This window comes from Lynx rufus, unplaced genomic scaffold (genome assembly GCF_022079265.1).
Source record: "Lynx rufus isolate CCGP_SWC_20201006 ecotype Redwood Valley unplaced genomic scaffold, mLynRuf1.p SCAF_13, whole genome shotgun sequence".
Taxonomy (NCBI): domain Eukaryota; kingdom Metazoa; phylum Chordata; class Mammalia; order Carnivora; family Felidae; genus Lynx; species Lynx rufus.
The window spans coordinates 66,834,497-66,857,695 of NW_025814827.1; the positions used below are offsets into that span (position 1 = coordinate 66,834,497).

A 23,199-nucleotide genomic window follows, 5' to 3' on the forward strand; every position below is an offset into this window, starting at 1 on the left:
AATAAAAACAAGAAATCATTACTGAATAGCAAAACATAAGTATCCTAAAAACATGATTTTCTAATGTTAAAAAATAAGCAGACTATAATCTGTAATGTGAATTCTTCCACAATATGGTCCCAGTATAGTGTTCCAGCTTTACAGTCCACCTATTCCCCACCTTTACCAATTATTGTTCCAGTCAATCTTGGAGATATTGTCATCCTTCTCTATTACCATAGGTACTACTGTTTTCCATCTTGAATGCTCTCTCTGTGGCATTATTGTTTGCCTCTATTTTAAGAATGATGTTTACTTTGTATCATAACCATTATTTACCTTAAGTTCTTCCCACACATATCAACAAAGTAAGGAGAGGAGGAGCCATGCCTAGTAACCTCTATATCTCTAGAAGAGAGTTCCCCAAACCTTGCACATAGTAGATCTTGGTTAAAGTAATTGGATCTTGGGGCACCTGGATGGGTCAGTCAGTTAAGCTTCCAACTTTGGCTCAGGTCATGATCTCATGGTTTGTGGGTTCAAGCTCCACATTGGGCTCTGTGATGACAGCTCAGAGCCTGGAGCCTGCTTATTAGCATTCTGTGTCTCCCTCTCTCTCTGCCCCTCCCCTGTTCATGCTCTCTCTCTCAAAAATGAATAAACATTAAAAATTTGAAAAAAATAACTGGATCTTATTTACATTATGAAGCCACAAGGCTACAGAATCTATGAAAATAAATTAAAATATTATTGAATTATTCCAATACAAACAATGTTAATGTGGAAAATTTTTTCATCATAAAGCGCACATGGTAGGCGATGGGAAACAACCATCCAAGAAGTGAATAACACCAAAGAATTATATCTGTATTTATATCTATATATATATAATTTATTAAATTCATATATTTATTAAATGAATATACATATATTATATATATCAAATTTACAAAATTATATATATACATATATATATATATACACACACACACACATACACACAAATGCACACATAAAAACTAGCACAATAAGCAACAGGAAAATTAAACACTATTCCTATCTCATTAAAAATACCACAGCCATTATAGGAAGGCAAATATATCTTGGGGAATATTTCAAGGACACAACACAAAATTAATTTTAAATCTAGAGAAAATTTGATACGTACCAAAACAAGTGATGCCTTTAATTCAATAACACAATTCTGGATAATTACTTAGAAATGTTTGGTTTGATCTTCTTTTTTTTTTTTTTTTTTTTTCAACGTTTATTTATTTTTGGGACAGAGAGAGACAGAGCATGAACGGGGGAGGGGCAGAGAGAGAGGGAGACACAGAATCGGAAACAGGCTCCAGGCTCTGAGCCATCAGCCCAGAGCCCGACGTGGGGCTCGAACTCACGGACCGCGAGATCGTGACCTGGCTGAAGTCGGTCGCTTAACCGACTGCGCCACCCAGGCGCCCCTGATCTTCTAACGTACAGAAAAACAACTAGATAATGATAATTTTATAAGTTAGAACTTACAAAAAAATCATATTTTATCATTATAAAAATGAAGAACACAAGCTAAGTTTATTTTGCTGCTTTCTACTGCTGGTCAACCATAATTCACAGTCCTTCCAAATTTCCAAGGAGGTTAGAAAATACAAATGAGGACACTGTCTACCATCAAGGAGATTCATAGGCAAAAATGTGCCTTATATCATGTTCATCTGTATTATAAAAATCCCAGCCCTGTAATCCTCAACGTATCAATTCTACTTTTTTCATTCAACAAAACTTTTAGAGAAATCCTGGTTACTCTGTAGCTATATAACACTAGTAATAATATCATATACACCACCACATCCCTCCTAAAGTAACTTGAACTTGAGCCCGAGTTTCAGAATGGCAGCCCAGAGGCCCAAATACAGAACTCTGGCAATAGGCACTGTATTTTTTTTTTTTTTACAATGTATGCACACATAGCAAGCTTTGCCATTTTTTATTTTCATACTACCAGGAAGATTTACTTATATATGTTACCAGATTAGTCTCAGTGAACATTTGCATTTGTGATTCCTGGCTAAAAGTAAACTTACTATGCCCATTAAAAAAGAAACACTGGAATTTCAAGGTGGCTATCTACACCTGGTCCCTGAAACATAATTTTTTTTTGTAGGAAACTCTCCAGAATTTATTAAATAAATGGCCAACTTCTTATGCATTTATGATGTATATATGCGTGTGTATATATATATACATATATATAGACTCAAAAGCTGTTTCTCAAAAGTTGATGTATCTAAATAAAATTGGCTGAAAAACTTTACATATAATCTCATATTATTTATAAAGCAAATTTACACATGACAAAGCACTAAAATCAAAATGAGACAGATTGGGGTGCCTAGGTGGTTCAGTCCATTAAGAATATGACTTGTCTCAGGTAATGATTTCACCATTGGGTTCAAGCCCTGCTGTGCTGACAGCTCAGAGCCTGGAACCTGCTTTGGATTCTGTCTCCTTCTCTCTCTGCCCCTCCCCACCCCCCTTCTCTCTGTCCCTCTCTCAAAAATGAATAGTTTTTTTTTAAATGAGACAGATCGAGTTTTTCTTTGCTTGATTATAACATATTGCCAATATCAGTCACCCATCGTTGAATAGCAGTCTCCTCAAACTGATCTACAGATTCACCACAACTTTATTCAAAATCTTATCAGACTTTTTGTAAAAATTGACAGGATGATCCCAAAATTTAAGTGGAAATGCAAAGCCAAAACATCAGAATCGGTTTTGAAAAAGATGGACACAGTTGTTAGATTTATTCCTTCTGATTTCCAGAGTTATTATAAAGCCACAGTAATTAAGACAGTGTGGTATTGGCATAAAGACAGACATATAAATCGATAAAACAGAATTAATAGGTCAGAAATAGACCCTAATACACAAGGCCAATTGATTTTCAATTTAAGTGTCAAAGAAATTCAGTGGTGAATGATTTTTTTTTAATAAATGGTGCTAGAACCCATGTATAACCATCCGCAAAAAATGAACCTCAAACATTCCCTCATACCATAAACAGAAATTAACTCAAAATGGGAAAAAAAGCTGGTAAATATAAATGAATAATGATTGCTCCAAAGAACAAAATACTAATATCTTGTTGATTTAAAAATATACATAGAATTAAAATACTAGATGAAAATGACATGAAATACAAAAGGGTAAATATTGTTAAAGTATTCTAAGTTTTTTTCACTACTGAGGAAGTGATCAAGTAATAATCAAACATGCAAGGTGTAACTTTTAAGGTAACCAGTACAAGATATTAAGATAATTTAAAACTCCTAGTTGAATAAAGGAGCAAATGTATGACAAATTTAAAAGAAGACAAGAAAAGAGATAAATAAAAGATAATAGGTGGGTCATGTAGAACAAAAGGATTAAATATAGTAAAAACTAAGATTTGTCTCACCAGCTTAACACAATGAAACCATATACTGATTACAAGTGACATAACAACACATAAAATATGCAAGTAAAAGAGGTGGATGATTACCATTTTCCCTCCACTCCCCAAATAAACCAAACACTAACCAAAAAGGAGACAAACCAAGAAACACACTCCTAACTATAGAGAATAGATGACTACCAGAGGGGAGGTGAGTGGGGGGAGGGTGGGGTGGGTGAAATAGGTGATGGTGATGAAGGAGTGTACTTGCTGTGATGAGCACCAGGTGATGTATGGACATATTGGATCACCACATTGTACACCTGAAACTAACATTACACTAACATTACACTCTATGTTAACTAACTGGAATTTAAATAAAAAGTTTTTTAAAAAGCTAGTGTAGTTAAATTAATGACAGACACAAGAGGCTTTAAGTCAAGAAGCATTTTTAGAGGTAAAAATGGACATTCTTAACAATAATCTACCAGGAAAATAATATACTAAGATAATCCACTAGGAAGTTATAAAAATTCGATATCTATACTAATAATATACCTTCAAAATATATATAATGCAAATATTGAAAACAGACAACTCTACAGCCATATTAATAGACATTAGCCTCTCTAAATAGTTTTTAAAAGAACAGGCAGAAAAACTGGAAAATATAAAGGAAATATGAACACACAATTAACAAATGTGACCAATCTGAAACACAGTAATTGCGAAGTGCACATTCTTGTGTGTGGGCGCACATATATCATTTATGAAAGTAGACCACAGTCTTAGCATAAGGCAAGTCTAGGTTAATTTCTAAAGGTTAAAATGGGTCAGAGTATGGTTTCTGATATAACGAAATCAGACAAGAAATCAATTAAAAACTGTAACTAGAAAATCATCAACACTTTGGAAACTAAATACATTAAGATGGATTTAATTATAACATCTTTCTCATTCACATTTCACTAAGCCTTCTTTAATGGGTAAAGAGGGATGGAATTACAGAGAGTGACTCAAGAGTTACTAGTAACTTGGACTCAGTTTTATTTACACCATAGCTAGAAATCCAGACATCTCCGTGGAAGTGCTGGCTCAACATTTAACACATATTTATTGAGAATCTTCCATGCATCAGGCAGTGTTTGAGCTGTTGAAAAGATAAAGACTCTATAATTAGTGAGTTTATGTCCAAACACACAAATGGGATAATTTGATGGATTCAGTGCTATGAGAAAAATAAAATAAAATAAAACTGGGTATTGGAAAAGTGTAACTGTGGAAGGGAGACATGTTATTTCACAAAGGTCTGCCAGGGAAGACTTTCTGAGGTGATAAAATCTTCAGTGTTAAGACCCCTGCCATGTTATCTAAGTAAATAGGAGGAAGAATTGATAACATGGAGACCCCAGGGATAGACAAGGTTAGCACCTAGGGATGGTGTAACCAGAACAGTGCGTGAAGTATAGATTAAGTAAGAGAGAAGAAGGCAGAGCAAAGTCAAATAGGATCTAGACCACAATATATTATTTGGATTTATTTGAAATATTTGGAAGCCACTGGAGGGATTAAGAAGAAAAACATATTTGATCAGATTTACATTTTTAAATAATCAGTCAGATGTCTGGAGTAATAAACCATGGCAGCCAGTTATTCCGCTATCCCAATATTCCATGGAGAGATCATGGAAGTTGTGTGATATAGTTGGACTTGTGTATATTAGGCCTATGTACAATATATACCATGGAGTATAGAGTAAAACCACTGATAACATTTTATCTATGAAAAATCCCACACTCTCTATGGCTGTAAGAACTAAAATTTCCATATGCTGCTGTTTGAGAGTTTCTATCAAACAGAGTTTTTGGCCTACAAAACATGTTTGATATTAACAAGTTAAGTACATACAAAACACAAAAATATTGAAGTACTCCTTGTGCTCCAACATGAATTTTTTGGACACATACAAATACATATTAGCTATTTCAGAAGGAGAGATAAGCAACACAGTCAAATAAGCAAAGGGAGGAAGGACATCTTCATTTTTAAAAATTTTTTTTAATGTTTATTTTTGAGAGATAGAGACAGAGCACGAGTGGGGGAGGGGTAGAGAGAGAGACACATAGTCCGAAGCAGGCTCCAGACTCTGAGCTGTCAGCACAGAGCACAACATGGGCCTTGAACTCACGAACCGTGAGATTATGACCTGAGCTGAAGTCGGATTCTTAACTGACTGAGCCACCCAGGCACCCCAGGAAGGATATCTTTAAATAGGAGCTAAACTGTATGTTATTGGTAATTATCAGCTAAAGCAGGTGAATCCACAACACAGAATTTGCAAGAAAAGTTTGTGTCTTAAATACTTTTGAGAGAACTGATTCAGATGGTTTAAACAGCAGAGTTATGAGCACAGCCACCTTAGAGAAAGCCTGTGTTACAATAGTAAAGGCTGATATTCATATCCAAGAAAGTATCAGTAGTGAAATGTTCAAATTAAAAAGTTGTTTTCTCCTAAGTGAATGGAGGAAGGAAAATAAAGAAGAGAAAATAAAAGTTATTATTAAAAGGAAGAATCACTAGTTATTAGTCTGAGAACTCTTATAAGATGGTTTTTTAGAGCTGGTAACAGAAACTAGCAACAGATTCAAAAGAATGAAAAGTTTGTGCTTGCTTAATAATAACTTTAAAACAAATTCCTAATTATTTTGCAAGTATATATATTTTTCCAAAAGGTGGACATGGCCCATGTGTTCATGTCCAAGAGATCAGACCCACCTACAGGCAAGAAATAGCTATACAGTATCACCTTTGTATCTGTAAATATTATCATTTTTCACAAGATTCTAGAGGAAAACATGTTTTTTTTTTAATTCTTAACAATGTACACATTCTAGGCAACCTATGGAATAGGAGAAGATATTTGGAAATGACCTAACTAATAAAGGGTTAGTATCCAAAATATATAAAGAACTTATAAAACTCAACACCCAAAAAACAATCCAATTAAAAAATGGGCAGAAAACAGATACTCATTATAACTTATCATTAGGGAAATGCAAATCAAAACCATAATCATCTCACACCCATCAGAATGGCTAAAACCAAAAACACAAAAAACAGCAGGTGTTGGTGAGCATGTGAAGAAAAAGGAACACTCATGCACTGCTGGTAGGAATGAAAACTGACGCAGCCACCGTGAAAATCAGTATGGAGTTTCCTTAGAAAGTTAAAAACAGAATAACTTTATGTCCTATCAATCACACCAGTGGGTATTTACCCAAATATAATAACACTAATTCAAAGGGATATCTCTATGTTAATAGCGGCATTATTTAAAATATCCAACATATGGAAGCAGCCCAATATATAATATTCCATTGTGTACATTAATATATATGTATACAATGGAATTGTATACATATTATATATATTCCATTGTATACATATATATTAATGTACACAATGGAATATATATAATGTGATATATGCAGAATAAATAATAAAAGAATAAAAAATAATGAAATCTTTCCATTTGCAATGACATGGATGGAGCTAGAGAGTATAATGCTAAGCGAAATAAGTCAGTCCAAGAAAGACAAATACCATATGACTGCACTCATCTGTGGAATTTAAGAAACAAAACAAACGAGCAATTGGAACAAAAATAAGAGAGAGAGAGAGAGAGAGAGAGAGAGAGAGAAATCAAGAAAAAGACTCTTAATTATAGAACAGATGGTTACCAGAGGAGAGGTGGGTGGGGGGATGGGGGAATAGGTGATGGAGATTAAGGAGGGCACTTGTGATGAGCACAGGGTGATGCATGGAAGTGTTGAATCACTATATTTTACATCTAAAACTAATATTACACTGTATGTCAACTAACTAGAATTAGCATAAAAACTTAAAAAAAGACAACGTACATATTCTAAAAAAACATTGACAATAGAAAAATAAAAATAAAAATGGTAGATGATCATTTATCTGATTTCTAAACCTTAGGGCCACCCAAGCAACTAAATACTGCTAACAAATATTTTGTTAATTTTCTAAGAAAAAAATGATTTAAGTAAAAACTGAACAATGAATTACAGTAGTGCTGAATGAATGGAGAGATTGTGGTCTTCCTTTTTGGCAGAAAGCAACTGATATTATAATAGCCTGAGTCAGGAGAAGGTCAAATTAAAACAGGCTTCAACAATGTGTCATGGTAGTAACACATGTACAACAATGATTTTCAGAAGTTTGTATCTTGGTAAGTCCCAGCTGTTCTATACCTCCAAGTAGCAATATGTAAGTATACATAGTGTGTTCAGATGTTTTTGTACAATTATGCATTCTTCCACAGTTAAACATTGGCAATTATATTAATTGAAGGAGGTCAGAACTCAGATATTACAGGTAAATGGTTTACTAAGGAAACGGTTTAATAGGAAAATATATTTAATGATGAAAAATGAGATGTTGGGAAATTTACAAACTCAGGATGACCTTTTGTTATTATAGGGAGTTAAGAGGTGAAACATGTATTTATCTTTATCTTTAATATTTATATCTTTATTTATATTTATATATATAATATTTATATTATAATATTTATATCTATATAAATATCTTTAATATTTAGAAGTAGAATAGTTATAATATACAAAATTTAGTTGTATATTGACCTAATTATGGTCACAAAATATCTCGAAGCTTCATATAAAATGGTCAAATCCCTCTTTATTATTCAGGGTCACAATTATTTTGAATATTTTCCATAGATATTTTTAATTAAAAATTATTTTTCTTTGTTAATTAGGTTTGTATTCCTTTCTAGTAACCAGAAAAGCTCTATAATAACAGCACTCAAATATTCTTTCAAATTTTAGTGTTTTCCTCAAGAATTACTAATTCTCCACTCGATATATTATAGAAGAATATTTCACATTACATTAACTCTATGTGAAATTAATTCGATTTTTCTTTTTATTAAATAAGTTGAGGACCCATTAGAAATTTCAGTTTTTACATAATTAAGGCTCTATTATTAAACTAATTCAAAACCCAAAATGAACAAAAGAAATTAGAAATTTTTTCCTACAACCAAAGTTAAGTGAATTTCAAGTACATTTCTTTATTCCTTAAAAAGTATTTACCATTGAAAAGAGAAAAATCAAAATTTCTCCCTTTAAGAAATATTTTCCACAAAAAACAAAGCAGTCATCAAATGTACAATTATGTACTATATAATGAAACCTAGGTAAACCTATGGATAAAGGAATACAAGTTAGGATACTTGATTTTTTTTTCGAATGTTAACATTTTAAATCTAGCTATCACATAAAAATTAACAAATTTTATTATTTGACTTACCTTATCTTTCAGTCAAGAACATATTGTTTTTTTTAATTTTTTTTAACATTTATTCATTTTTGAGAGAAAGAATTAGAGCTCAAGTAGGGGAGGGGCAGAGAGAGAAGGAAACACAGAATCCAAAGCAGGCTCCAAGCTCTGAGCTGTCAGCACAGAGCCCAACATGGGAATCGAACCCACACACCATGAGACCATGACTGAGCTAAAGTTGGACACTTAACCAACTGAGCCACCCAGGTGACCAAGAACATGTTTTTTACAAGGCCAGATTTGGAGACACTCTTTTCAAATAAACATAATATTACAAGTTACCTGAATTAGGAAAGCATTTTACCATTATTAGTAATTCCTACCTGGGTAAAGAAGGGTTCGTAAATCTCAACTCCTTTATCAGATCCTTGTAGTAACACCTCCTGACCACGTCTCCAGCTGTACCGTACAGGTGGATTGGAACTGGCAACACACCGGAGGAACACTGTTCTCTCATAGTAAAATTGTTCTTTAGCTTCACCTATACTTTGATGAACAGTTACTACTGGGTCATCCAAATCTAAAAAACAAAAAATAAAATAAACCAAGTGACAATGTTATGAGTTACATGGCTTTTGTAAGTATTACACATACGAAACCTAACCAAAGGTTCATTTTCATAATCAGTTTTACTGCTTATCACTAGACTCATTTTTTTCATTTAGTTTATTGAAATTGTTTAGAGAAAATTCCAATGATAGGCAGTGAAAACAAATAGAGCTATTTTTTAAGATTTCTACTTGTTGAGATAGTACACATGACTTTGCATATTTCCAACACTTTCTAACAGCTGCATAGAACAGAGCTCCATGAGAGATCAGAATCCAAGACCCTTCAATTCAAGAGATTAGCCAAAACAACGAAACAGGGACAGGGAAATATCAAGCGGCTCAACAGACTCTTTCCCTTAATCCCTTAACATCTTTTCTAAACATTTATAACAGATATATTTAAATAAGAAAATTATGTTTATAAACTATTATCATCTTTATAGTGAGAAAATATGATCTTTTAATTTTTTTTAATGTTCATGTACTTTTGAGAGACACAGAGAGGGACAGAGCACGAGTGGGTGAAGGACAGAGAGAGAGGGAGACACAGAATCCGAAGCAGGCTCTAGGCACAGAGCCCAACGTGGAGCTCCAACTCACGGACAGTGAGACCATGACCTGAGCCGAAGTCAGACATCCAACCGACTGAGCCACCCAGGCGCCCCGAGAAAATATGATCTTAAACTAGGTCAAATTCTTTCTTCATCTCAGATTTTATTTCCCAGATTACATGTGCTAACAGAAGGTACTGTTAAAAGGTATTAATATTTCTACTACAGGATACTGAGATTAAATTTTTGCCATCTTACATGCATCTTAAAGAAGGGATATATACCACAGCGTTTAGTAAACAGTTTCTGGAAAAAAAATACATAAATATCTTGGGCTTGTATGAACATGGGTTCATGCAATCTTCGTATGAACCTGGGTTCATAGAGTCTTTCTCTCAACTACCCAACCCTACCATCATAGTGTGAAGGCAGTCAAAGACAGCTAATTAAATGAATGGTTGATTAACATTGCCGAGTCCCAGTAAAACTATTTACAAATGTAGGTGCCTAGACAGATTTGGCTCATGGGCCACAGCTTGCCATAGATTGTCAACCCCTGATCTACCATATCCCAGTTTAATTAAGAGAAGAAGAAATTAGAAAGTAAACTTGCTTTAAAATAACAACTGTATTATATATTTGTTTTTGTTTTGTTTTTTTTCTGTATTATATATTTGAAAGTCAATAAGAAAATAGATCTTAAAAGTTGTCATCGCACACACAAAAGTATCTGTACCTCATGCATGGTGATAGATGCTAACTAAACTTATTTTGGTGATCATTTTGCAATATGCACAAATATCAAATCATTGTGTGGTATACCTGAAACTGATATAATGCTATATGTCGATTATATCTCAACAACAAAAAAGAGGGGAAAAAAAAACCCAACAACAACAACAACATGCTCTTGGTTCCAAATGCTAATAATATTAACGTAGTATATACTTACTAAGTATGATGCAAACTTTCACTGTATTTAAATATTAATTTCACCCAGCTTTGCCCTTTTTGGCTTTGTACCTGAAAGATTACTTAATCTTTGTGGTCTTAAATTGCCTTACCAATAAAATGGGAATAATAATGGTACTATATAATTAAAGTTGTTGGAGAATTAAAGGAGTTACTCCTCACAGCCTTGGGCACATAGTAGAAACTCAATAAAAATTAGCTATTATTACTACTATTATCATTATTGGGTTTCATTTAGACTTCCATTAATTCCACATACTTTTCTTAACTTTACCTCAATTCACAATGCACAGAACTCTCATTTTAAATAGATAAAAATGCCATTTTGCCATTTGTTCAGACTACCAATTTTTTCTATAAGACAAATACTTTCATGTGAACACTGAAGAGAAGCTATTATATTTATAAATATTATATATTTATATACATAATATATATTATTATGTTATATATTATATACATTAAATAAATATAAGAATAGTAAAGTGTGTGAGCATATGCCACCCAGAATAGTTAAAAGGCAATGTTCTTTAAAAAGATTCTTTGTGATGCATTAAAATAATAAAAAGTCAACAAAAGTCATGAAGTAATAGCAGCCCTAAGGAATCAAAGAACAGAATTCTCAAATTTCCCCAGTTTTAAAAAAGGTTTTTCCAAATGTGAACTGCTTGACAGCCCTACTTAAATTTCTAGTTTTGCAACATTCTGAGTTTTTTTTTTTTTCCAACATTAGAATCTTTTCACAGCTACCTCAAAGGCTTCTAATTTTAGTAGTATAAATTTACAGAACAACTGCTGCTTTTTGGTAAAATTGAAGGAACTTTCAGTTTAAATTCATTCTATTAGCTGTGCAAGGATATATGCCATCTGGTTTTAATAGTCAGTGTACTTAGGGATACCAGCATCATTATTATGAAATGTTTAAAGGTCTTGAGAATCTATCAAATATTCGCTTACTTGGTGATTAGTCCTTCACATACAAATCAAATCCTTAGAGGAGATTAATTATATTAATTCAGCCTTAGTGACTTGAAAAAAAAAGTATTGTGAATGGATTGTAAACTTTTTTTTTTCTTAGACAAAACATAATTTCTTTTAGTCCTATCTCATTTTTAGGAGATATGATCTGTGTTATGTTGTAAAAACAAAATTCTGAAGCCAGAAAGTTTAGGGACAAAACAAGTGGATGGTAATCAATGCCAACAACGATGATACTCCCAGGCCTCCAAGTAGTCAACAATATTGTACTCTCCAACATGCATTTATTGACATATCCCTAGCTATTTTCTTGTTAGGTGATGGTGTCAATAGACCAAACCTGAACAAACATTTAAACATGCTCTTCTCTGATCTATGTAAGTTTCGGGTCATTGGGCTTCTGAGAATCCAATCCTGTGACAATGTGCACTGAACATTGTATTGGCAGAATTATCTGTTGGATTCACCCATGTTTAGGAACTTCTACTTCACAAAGCTCCTAAATTATATATATATATATATATATATATATATATATACATACATATATATATAATATATATTATATATATATAATTATATAATATATATTATATTATAATATAATGTATTAAAATATTATATATTACTTACAAATATATATATATATATTTTTATTTTAAAAACAAACATAACAAAGACAAGTCATGTTCTAGAAAGTCAAACAATGACATTCCTAAAAAAATATATTTTATATGTGTGGGGGGGTATGTTTATATTTATACACATATAAATATACTTCATGATATATAATTTTACCATATACATATAAATCACTTAAAACAGTACATATGTTTAACATAAACTCTATATAGTCTTAGTGAATGTATACTGAATATGAGTATTTGTTGTAGGTCAGGTTTCTTGGAAAAGACTCTAAAAGAGGTATGTGTGCAGGAAGTATATTGAGAAGTACCTTCTAGATCAACACTTGAGTGACAGACTTAGGATTGTTGGGGAGGAGAGTTGAGCTACAGCAGTTATAACAAAGGTCTCAATAGCTCTATAGAAGTGATGGAGCTGTGAGGTCTTCTCACAGTTGTCCTGCCCTAAGGCAAGGGAGCTAAACTTTATATACCCACCCCCTCCTCCTCAATCAGTCCTTCCCTCTGTGCTACTCCCACCTAGAAGGCATGACCTTGGGAGGGATAGTTCTATTAGGTTTAGGATAATTTCTTTTTTTTTAATTTTTTTTTTAGTTTATTTATTTATTTTGAGAGAGAGAGAGAAAAAGAGATGGAGAGTGGCTTGAAGCAGGGAAAGGGCAGAGAGAGAGGGAGAGAGAGAATCCTAAATAGGCTCCATCCTCAGCACAGAGCCAGGGGCGGGGCTCAGGGCTTGATCTCAGGACTTAAAGATCATGACCTGAGCCAAAATCAAGAGCCAAAATCAACTGCACCCAGGGTGGTTTCTAAAGAAAGATTTAGCTGATAGCCATCAGCTGCTAAAACACTCAGCAGTTGGAGGAATGAGTCCTTCAGTATCAAGGAAGGGATCTGGCTGCTGCATACAGCATCTGCTCACATCCACTTTCTAGTTATGATAATTCACTCTATCTGGGAAAAGCTACTCCAGGATGCTGGTTAGTCACCTTTCTGGGGAAAACTGTCAAAAGAAACTGTGGTGAGATGATATTCGTCATCTCTTTCTACTATTATCATTCTAAATTGCTCTCATCCTAGGCTAGTACAACTTTTGGTATAAGTAGATTCCCTTACTGAGGTTACCAACCCTTCCTCACTGAGGATTTTGTGCACCAGGTCACCATGTCCTTCTCAAGCCATTACTGATGCATATTACTGATGTTTACCACCAAAATTGGTCAAGAGAAGACCAAGAAATGATTAAGTGGATCAACTGGGTATCAAACATATTATTTACTGTCTCACTGTGTAACAACATCCCTACCTCCAGCTAACCATAAGGGTCAGTTACTCCTTCCAGGATGGTGACTCCTCTTATTCCCTGTTTCCTAACATAGGAAACCTAAAGTAAATGAGTAGCAGCTATGGCTTCAAGATTAATGGGGCTCTTGATATATCACTTAATAAAAGCTTTTCCTCTTCTGAGAACTTAGGACTTCTAAACTGGCAGAACCCAGAGTTGGAAGGGAAACATGGATTCCCCAAGTGAGACACTGAATGTGATGTTAGTAAGTGGGGTCACTCCTTGGTTTTGAACCTATGTATTCTATAGAAAAAAAAAAGCATTAGATAATAATGATCATTGATTTAGAATGTGTACTGTCTCTTGGAGAATAGCACCCCTTTCTTAGCAGCCATTATCTCTCTGAGACTCAGATGTCCCCTCCAAAGACCATTCTATCACTCTAGTAAGTTGGTATTTTTAGGTAATAAAGAATATATGACCAAGGAATCCCATGGCAATGTTCTCACTGCTATATCTTCACTGATGCAAAATGTGCTTCTAGTCCCATGAGTGGTTAGGTAGGACCCTGTGTTGTGAATACAACATTCTAAAAGTCCTTGGGTAAGGTTGCTGCTGACTAAGGTCAACATAAACATCCACACCCAGATTACATGTTAAGTTCAGTCAAAATGATGCACTGTTACTTTCAGGTAATCAGGTCTAATGTAACCAACTTGCCACCAAGGGACTGGTTGGAATTTTGAAGGGCAGTACTTTTACTGTGTCAAGTGTTGGTCCCTGTTGCTGCCAGGTTAGATAATCAATAGTGGCAGTAGATAGATTGGCCTTCATGGATGAGGACCTATGTTTCAAGCTTATGCATAACCTCTATCCCTACCATTATGGGAATCCTATTCATGAGCCTGCTGTGCTACCTATGAGTGGCCAGTGACAGAAGCTGACTGTTAACAACCGTCTTCACAACTCTGTCTACTTCATTGTTTTGTGTTTCTTCTGTGGTGGGTAATTTTTGGTCCTCAATAATATCCATTCAATAATTATCCACAATAATAATAGGTCCAACAACATACTCAAACAGATCTCTTTCCACACAAAGTGGTTGACCAGGTACACTACCCAAACCAAAGTTCTACCCATTAAGAATATTTTTCCTCATTCCTGTCTATTAGGGACATCCCAGAGTTGGGGCTCTAGTGAAGTAGCAGTCCAGTGTTTGACTTGCATACATATACTGAGCTGACCTATCACAAAAGCTTAGCCTTTTTTCTCCACCATCAACATATAAGTGACCCTCTATGTGGCCAGATATAGACTGACAAAGAGGAGCCACTAAAACTGATAGATGCCATGGGGGCACATCCTTGTACAGCTTACCTGGGCCCTTGGCCCTGGCCTTGCCTCCTCCTGAATTTACTACTTCCATTTTATGATGAACTACTGATGGGTCTCAACTATTTTATGGCTTAATGTTGGTAGATCGGACAAAAGCTAATGTATGATTGGAATTTCAGACCACATGGTCATTCGATGTTCCATATTCAGACACTTCATCTCTACCAATGCCCAGTAGCATACTAGGAGCTATTTTTATGATAGGGGCATAATTCTTAACTGAAGAAAGCATGATCTTACTAACAACCTTAGAAATTGAATTTATAATCCTCCTACTAGTATTACTGTAAACCACACATCTTTTCTAGCACTGCTATATCTAATATCATCGATTTTCCTGGGTTATGTGACTCAGGCACCAGGGTCACTTACATCACAGCATGGGAATACTACAGAACCCTTTCCTACTTTGACACACAGTTGAAGTCTATAGTTGAAGCCTTCCAAATCACCTGATAAATGGATTGAAATTATATTTGCAAGTGTGAAATATGCTTCAGAACCCAAAGACACTTAGCAAGCATTGTGTTTCCTTCCGAAGGATGGGAATTGTGAGATGCAATAATTTATGCCTTACTTTGGAGGCAACATCCTGGTAAGATACAACAATTGGATCTCTAAAATTTTATTAATACTGTGTGCCCCTGAATCTTCATAGGCTTATTTCAATCCTCTGGATTATGCATGTCTTACCAAGATATCCAATGTACTTAGCAATTCTTGTTTATCTGGACTAATCAACATAATCCCATTGATATAGTGGAACAATAACAAGTTCAACAGAATATCCAGATGCTTATATCTCTTTGGACGATGTTATGAAAAGGAGTATGAGAGTTAGTTTAGTTTTAGGGCAAGACTGCCAATATATGCTATTGTCTGTCTCAAGTGAATGCAAATTATTTATTATTATCTTTCCTAACAGAAATGAAACAGACCGCATTTAGTATATTACTGGGCACACAGTATGTATCTGAGTCCATGTTATTCTACTCTAGCAAAACGAACTTATCTGGCATAAGCTGCAATAAGGGCACTGCTTAGATGAGTTTGTGGTAGTCCATTATCTTTCTCTGGGATCTCTCTGGTTTCATCAGGAGACAACATTGTCAGTAAGTAGAATGTGAGGTGGACCATCACCAGCATATCTTTTAGGATTTTAAAGATGGCATCAATCTGTGGTATTTCCTCTGGGATATAATATTACATTTGATTAATCTCACCTGAAAAATGGGGAAGTTTCAGAGGCTTCAACTTGGCCTTCTCACTAGGACAGCTCTTATCCCCAAAGCCAAGGAATCAATATGGAGGCTCTGCCAACTAGAAAATATGTCCATCCCAATTACACAATTAGAGATGAGATAAATGATAACAAGGGGTATCTGTGGATTGTTTGACCCAATGTGAGCTAGCCATGGGCCACAACTGCATTTATTACCTGGTACCTGTATGCCCAACTCCAATGATATAAGAGCATGATAATTCTGTAGAATATCAGGTATCAAAGTCAACTTAGATCCTGTGTAACACACTCCTCAAAATGTTTCACAAGTCCCCTTTTCCTAGAAAATGGTTATTTAAGGAAGTGGATATAGGTTCTTTAAACAAAGAATTTTGAGAATCATTACTGTATACACTTCTTGTGGTGTTGTAGTGTTCTTTCTAGTGACTTAGTCTCCCCTTCAAAGAGTTCAAAGTCTGAAAATTACCTCAGTTGCAACAATTAGGCAAGGAATCATTATTTGTTTATTATGTGACCATATTCAGCCTCCTGATCATCCCTCTGATTTTTTTAAATGTTAATTTATTTTGAAAGAGAGAGAGAGAGAGTGAGCAAACAGGGGAGATGCTGAGGGAGAGAGAGAGAATCCCCAGTGCTGTCAGTGTGGAGCCCGACATGGGGCTCAATCACACGAACCATGAGATCACGACCTGAGCTGAGACCAAGAGTCAGACGCTCAACCCACTGATCCACCCAGGCACCCCTGATTTCTTTAATAGCATAGACTGGAAAATACCTTTGTTGAGTGTCCACTTATTTTGCTGTATGCAATGCTATATTTTATTGTTGGTCTCCAGGACCCCTGTGAGTCTAGAGCCCTGCGTGCATTTTAACTAGCTCCTCATTAAAATAACTGTGCCCACCTTGCTTGTGACAACTAAGCACTGCCACTTAGATTCTATTATTTTGAGATCTTGACATTTCCATTCCTATCAGGCAGTTCAGTTCTGTACTAGCATCTCTTGCTATCAACATTTGCCTACAGAGAACAGACACCTAGGAACTTCTCAATGATGCTTGCATCTGAGTCATCAGCACATTCTTATTGCTTTAGGGGTGTCCTTGAAGCCTTTATACAGATGATAGTGAGTGAATGATTTTTCTGGACTCTAACTGGTATATTCACTTTAGTATGTTCACATATCCGAGTCTTTTGACACCTTTTTCTACTGTATGCACAGCAGCTCTGGTATTTATACTTCTTTTAGTGAGAATGCTTGCTTTCCTCAAGTTTCCAACAGCTATCTGGCAGCAGCAACTCTCTCTTGCTATCCTTGCTAAGATGCTAAATTTTATATCATGGGAGAATACTATCATATAAATAAACTGTTAATCTCTATCCCCATTTGATCTTATGTATTCTCTATCCCCAAACTTATTCAATCTTATTCTCCATCCCACTTGATCCAGCAGTCTCAGAATCCAATTCCATACATACTCTCCCAACGCTTACCAGTAAACATAACTTCTGTGGCCACATGATGTCATCTGCTGGCCCTATATATTGATCTGGAGGCCAGGAATGGAGGTGAGGGTATATCCTCAGGGGGAAGAAGTTTCCGAACCATCTTTAAGCAAGATGGACATAAAAGCCCTTAATTAGGAGGAACAGACCATTTCTATAGGCCAAGAATGTTTATAGAGAACTAGGTTTCAAGGCTTCTGAGATCACTAACCCAAATGTACTCCAACCCTCCCCCCAGCCCTGCAAATCAGAGTACCACTTGTTCTCAAGCAGGGTTCAGACACTGGTTTAGCTGACTTGTCAGGGCTAAGGATTCAAGTTTCTGTAAAGCTCAGCTATATATTTAAGTAAATCTTAAGCCTTTTTTTTTCAGCCTTTATGACCTCTGGCTAAAGAAGACGAACATTTCTTTATATTGTGGGAAGAAAGCCTTCTTATTCTCACACATCATCACCTCCAAATCATGATTATTTACATTCAGCCTTGCATTCTTTTTCTCCACTGCATAAATAGAATCCATGAGAAACAGATTCCATCATGCTTATAATAACTTTCCCCTGAATTCTACAAAAGCCAGAGATAGTGTATTCACAGTGCATTACATTCCACTGGTACCTATCCTTGTTCAACATCAGGGGTTTTAACAATTTCACCACTACAGCATTCAAGAGCTATCAGTGGTCCACCTACTACCAGCAATGGAGTCCTCATTGTCAGTAAGTTAGTGGGCTGATGGGTGATGTTTGTACCATTCTATTTTAGAGTTTATTTCCTCAGACCATCTAGAATGACTCCTTGAAAATACGGTCTTTGATGAAGACATGCACTCAGGAAACTTTTGAGGAGTGCCCCTAGGAACAATTTTTACGGTGGCTTGAAAAAAAATTAAAGGTAGGAAAGATTAGGCAGTGGGAGGAGTTAAACTGTGATGCATCACTACAAAGTCTCAAGATGATCCAGAAGGAGCTCTAGAGTTGCAATGGACTTTAAGTTGTCCCAAAAAGTTGTTTTATAAAGGACACTGATTAGTCACTGGGTTAGGGCTTCCCTAGAGAGAAGGCTTGACCTTGGGTTATGTAGCTCTTTCCATTTGAGGATAATTTCATGAGAGAGATTAACTTGAAAGTCAACAACTTTCACACCCAGGATTTAGAAGGAGTACTTGCTATACGTTTTATCCAAGGACCTTTAAGTTATCATTTCTAATTTTCTTCAATCTTTATATATAGTTTAAGTGACATAAGATCTCTCTCTATATTTATTTAATATTCAGTTTTCATACTAAGTGGATTTGATGATATTGCAAAAACACACTGTACTATTTTCTGTTATGGAACATATTTTATCTACACTTATTTATTCTCTTTAAAATAAATTTCTTTTAAATTTATAGGTTGAGTATGTGAAATTAAAACATGTAAAGATAGTATTCATTGACAAATGCAAAATATTCTTTGAAGTAAAGAGAATATGATTTTTATTATCTAAGAGAGGACAAAATTCTTCTCATTTATGAAATAATATAAATAACTGATACATGATTTGATATATGAATACTTGCTTCAAATATATTTTAATGTCATAACTAATTTGGATTTCTATAAAATATATATATCTCTATGTACATATAAGATCCATATCTTAGTCATGTTTGTATTCCTTCAACCTGACATAATGGACATAAGTATTCTATAATGATCTAATGTATTAACACAAAGAAGATTAATCTGTAGTTAATATGATCAATGTCAATCTTTAGCAAGGCTACCCATACATAAAATAATCTAAGGGAAATTAGTTTTTTCCCCATAAACAGAATAGCTACTGCTGTCTAGCTGAGATAATTTTCTAGAGATTTTCTCTTTGGCTAAATAAACATGCCAGCAACTGCCAAATTAAAGTCATTTTAAGAAACAAAAATATATACGGTGATATAAGTTACCTTTCTTAATCCTAGAAACTTGCATGAACTGAACTGGGTGACTGATTAAATAGAGAGCTGAGAGAAAGAAGAGAGTGAGACAAGGACTTGGCTTGGGCAGTTGGGTAGAAGGTACAGTAACAGAAATAAAATATAAAGTAAACCTGTTCCTGGCCAGAGGAGACAAGGCAGGAGATTATGGAAGATGAAGAACCTGTTTTGTTTAAATCATGTCGAATGTCAAGCACCTACTGCTCTACTAGTTATAAGGCACATAGACTATATACATTAAGAAGAATAAGAAGTCTGGGTTGCAGATATGGATTTGTGAGTCATCAATATGCTATGTGAGGGATGAGACCATTCAAGAAGTGTGCAGAATGAAGACAGGGAAGATTCAAGGATAGAGCATGGGCAACACCAAATTGAGGAAAAAAGAAGGAAAGAATTAGGAAAAAAAAAACTGAAAAAGTGATGAGGAGCGTAGAGACAAAACAAATCAATGGGAAACAAAATAAATTTAAAAGGTCAATCCATTGCCATGGAAGAGTTAGAAACCAGAATAAATGGTGAAAAGAATCAAGGTAAAAATAGAACTGAAAAGTGACTTGAAATTTGGCAAGAAATAGGTTACTGGTAGCCTTCATCATAGTTGTGTCAGAGGAGTAATAGAACTGATAGTCATTTTCCTGTGCCTTAAAGCACTGAAAGCCAGTAAAAATATGGAAAGATTCATAGATACGAATCTTCAAGGAACTTGGCTTTCACAACGAGTTAGAGGAGTAGCTATAAGACAGCACTTGATCATAGGAGTCCTGCTCTGTTTTCATTGTTTTGTTTTCCTTGAAGCTGAGAGATATATATTTAAGTCCCAATAGAAAAGAGCTAGGAATTTATAAGGAAAAAAATAAGAATAGGGAGCTTTATAAAAATGGTCAATATGTGAACTATTTTAATGGTATAATTATATAGATTTTTACAACTCAACATCATTTAAGATTTATCAATAGTGCATCCTTGTTTTTTATCGTTTCTTGGCCTTTTGGCTAAGATCAAGTGTAGTGCATCCTTGTTTTTAAGAAGTATTTATTCAAGCTTCCAATCTTTTAGATTAGAAAACTTGGAAGTGTTTTTTACACCCTCCCTATTTTTTTAATGAAGGCATAGATTTTCTCCTTAAAAAATTCAAAATTATTGCTTATATATTAGATAGTCCTGTTTGAAATAAGATTCACTAAAGCATGGGAGCATTTGTTTAGTCTACTCTCCACTTAAACTGGGGTACTCTAGTTACATAAGAGTTAACTCATCTCCCAGCATGCAATGGCACAATTAATCTACATATTCATGGTTAATCAGTTATTAACTGCCCCTGAAGTCACGGGATATAGTTACAAGTTAAAGAATCAATTAATCTCAAAAATAATCACAGCAGAGGCATGTTTTCCACAGGGCTTTATTCCACCATTTGGTCCAATTTTTCTGTCTTTAATCTTTGAATTAAACCAAATGAATCTAAAAACCCAGATGGCAGACATACTAAATACCGCACTGGATGTCATCTTCCCCTCTGGGAAGTGCTAGAAATCTTAAAAATCCTATGCATAAAAAAAATCTGACTGTGTTTTCTCAAGGAAAATAACCACTCAATACTCTTGGAGGCACTAAAGCTAGTCAAGTATATTATTTCTCATTTAATGGGTAAGAATTTATGTTACTAGTATAGCTATAGGATGAATATGCATGACAATAAATAATGCTAACTAACCTGAATAAAATTAGGTTGCCTTGAAGTTACAAAAAAGAAAAACTTATTAAATAATTGTTAGATATATCAACAATCAAGCACAAGTTACCTTAGTATAAATAAAGCATCAATGTCAAAGATTTGTAGCACTTTCTGTAGGTATCAATAAAAAAGCACCATTTGATAAATCAATGAGAAATTATGTGCAAGTACTGATGACAAGAAAAGTTTCAAATCTTTCCCTACATATTTTTTTCTGTCTAATGACTAATTTTATCTAATAGCCCATAAAAAAAAAGGACAAAAAATGAGTAATTGACACCAAGTTCTCAAAATGGCACATTTATAAAAGAGTGAAGCTATCTGTAAGATTTAGACGCGTTATCTGAAATTTTGTTCTTACAGATCTACTTACACATAAATTGCATCTTCTAAAGTTTTTAACTTTTGTTAAGTTTTTTCATTTTAATTCCAGTATAGTTAACATACAGTGTTACATTAGTTTCAGTTTTACAATATAGTGATTCAACAATTCTAGACATTGCTCAATGTTCATCAGGATTAAGTGTACTATTTAATCATCTATTTCACCCATCTCCCCCTCTAGCTCCCCTCTGGTAACCACCAGTTTGCTCTCTATAGTTTAAAAGTCTGTTTTTTGGTTTGTCTCTCTCTCTTTGTCCTTTGTTAATGTGCTTTGTTTCTTAAATTCCACATATGAATGAAACCATCTTTCTTTGGCTGACTTAATTTCACTTAGCATTACACTCTGTAGTTGCATCCATGTTGTTTCAAATGGCACAATTTCATGATTTTTTAATGGCTAATATTCCATTGTGTGTATGGAATATACATTGTGTGAACATTATATAATAACATATTCTTTATTCATTCATGTATTGATGGACATGTTAGTTGCTTCCATAATTTGGCTATTGCAAACAATGCTGCAATAAACACAGAGATGTATGTATCCCTTTGAATTAGTGTTTCTGTATTTTTTGGGTAATACCCAGCAGTATAATTACTGGACTGTAAGGTAGGTCTATTTTCAAATTTTTGAGGACTCTTCATACTGTTTTCCAGAGTAGCTGCACCACTTTGCATTCCTACCAGCAGTGCACAATGGTTCTTTTTTCTCCACATCCTTGCCAACACTTGTTGTTTCTTGTGTTTTTATTTTGGCTACTCTGATGGGTGTGAGGTGATATCTCACTGTAGTTTTGATTTGCATTTCCGTGATTATGAGTGATGTTGAGCATTTTTTCATGTGTCTTTTGAATATCTGTATTTCTTCTTTGGAGAAATGTCTGCTCATGTATTCTCATTTTTAAGTGGAATATTTGTTTTTTGGGGTGTTGAGTTGTATCACTTCTTTATATATTTTAGAAACTTACCCTTTATTAAATATGTCATTTGCAAATATCTTCTTCACATTTGGCAGGTTGTCTTACAGTTTTGTTGATTGTTTCCTTCACTGTGCAGAAGCTTTTTATTTTGATGTTGTACTAACAGTTTATTTTTGCTTTTCTCTCCCTTACCTCAGGAGACATATATGTAAAAAAAAAAAAAAAATGTTACTACTGTCAATGTCAGAGAAATTACTGCCTGAGC

At 34.5% G+C, this 23,199-nt stretch overlaps 1 protein-coding gene and 1 pseudogene across 1 annotated transcript in view; one reads left to right on the forward strand and one right to left on the reverse strand.

Annotated features, from left to right (window-relative positions):
* The window catches only part of MDGA2 (MAM domain containing glycosylphosphatidylinositol anchor 2), an 850,755-nt gene that overhangs the window by 314,644 nt on the left and 512,912 nt on the right, over positions 1 to 23,199 (reverse strand). Inside the window, exon 4 of the mRNA XM_047075663.1 lies at positions 9,121 to 9,317. Within this exon, the coding sequence (XP_046931619.1) occupies positions 9,121 to 9,317 (197 nt within the window). The remainder of the gene's footprint in view (positions 1 to 9,120; positions 9,318 to 23,199) is intronic.
* On the forward strand, positions 20,865 to 21,009 carry LOC124509048 (uncharacterized; annotated as a pseudogene).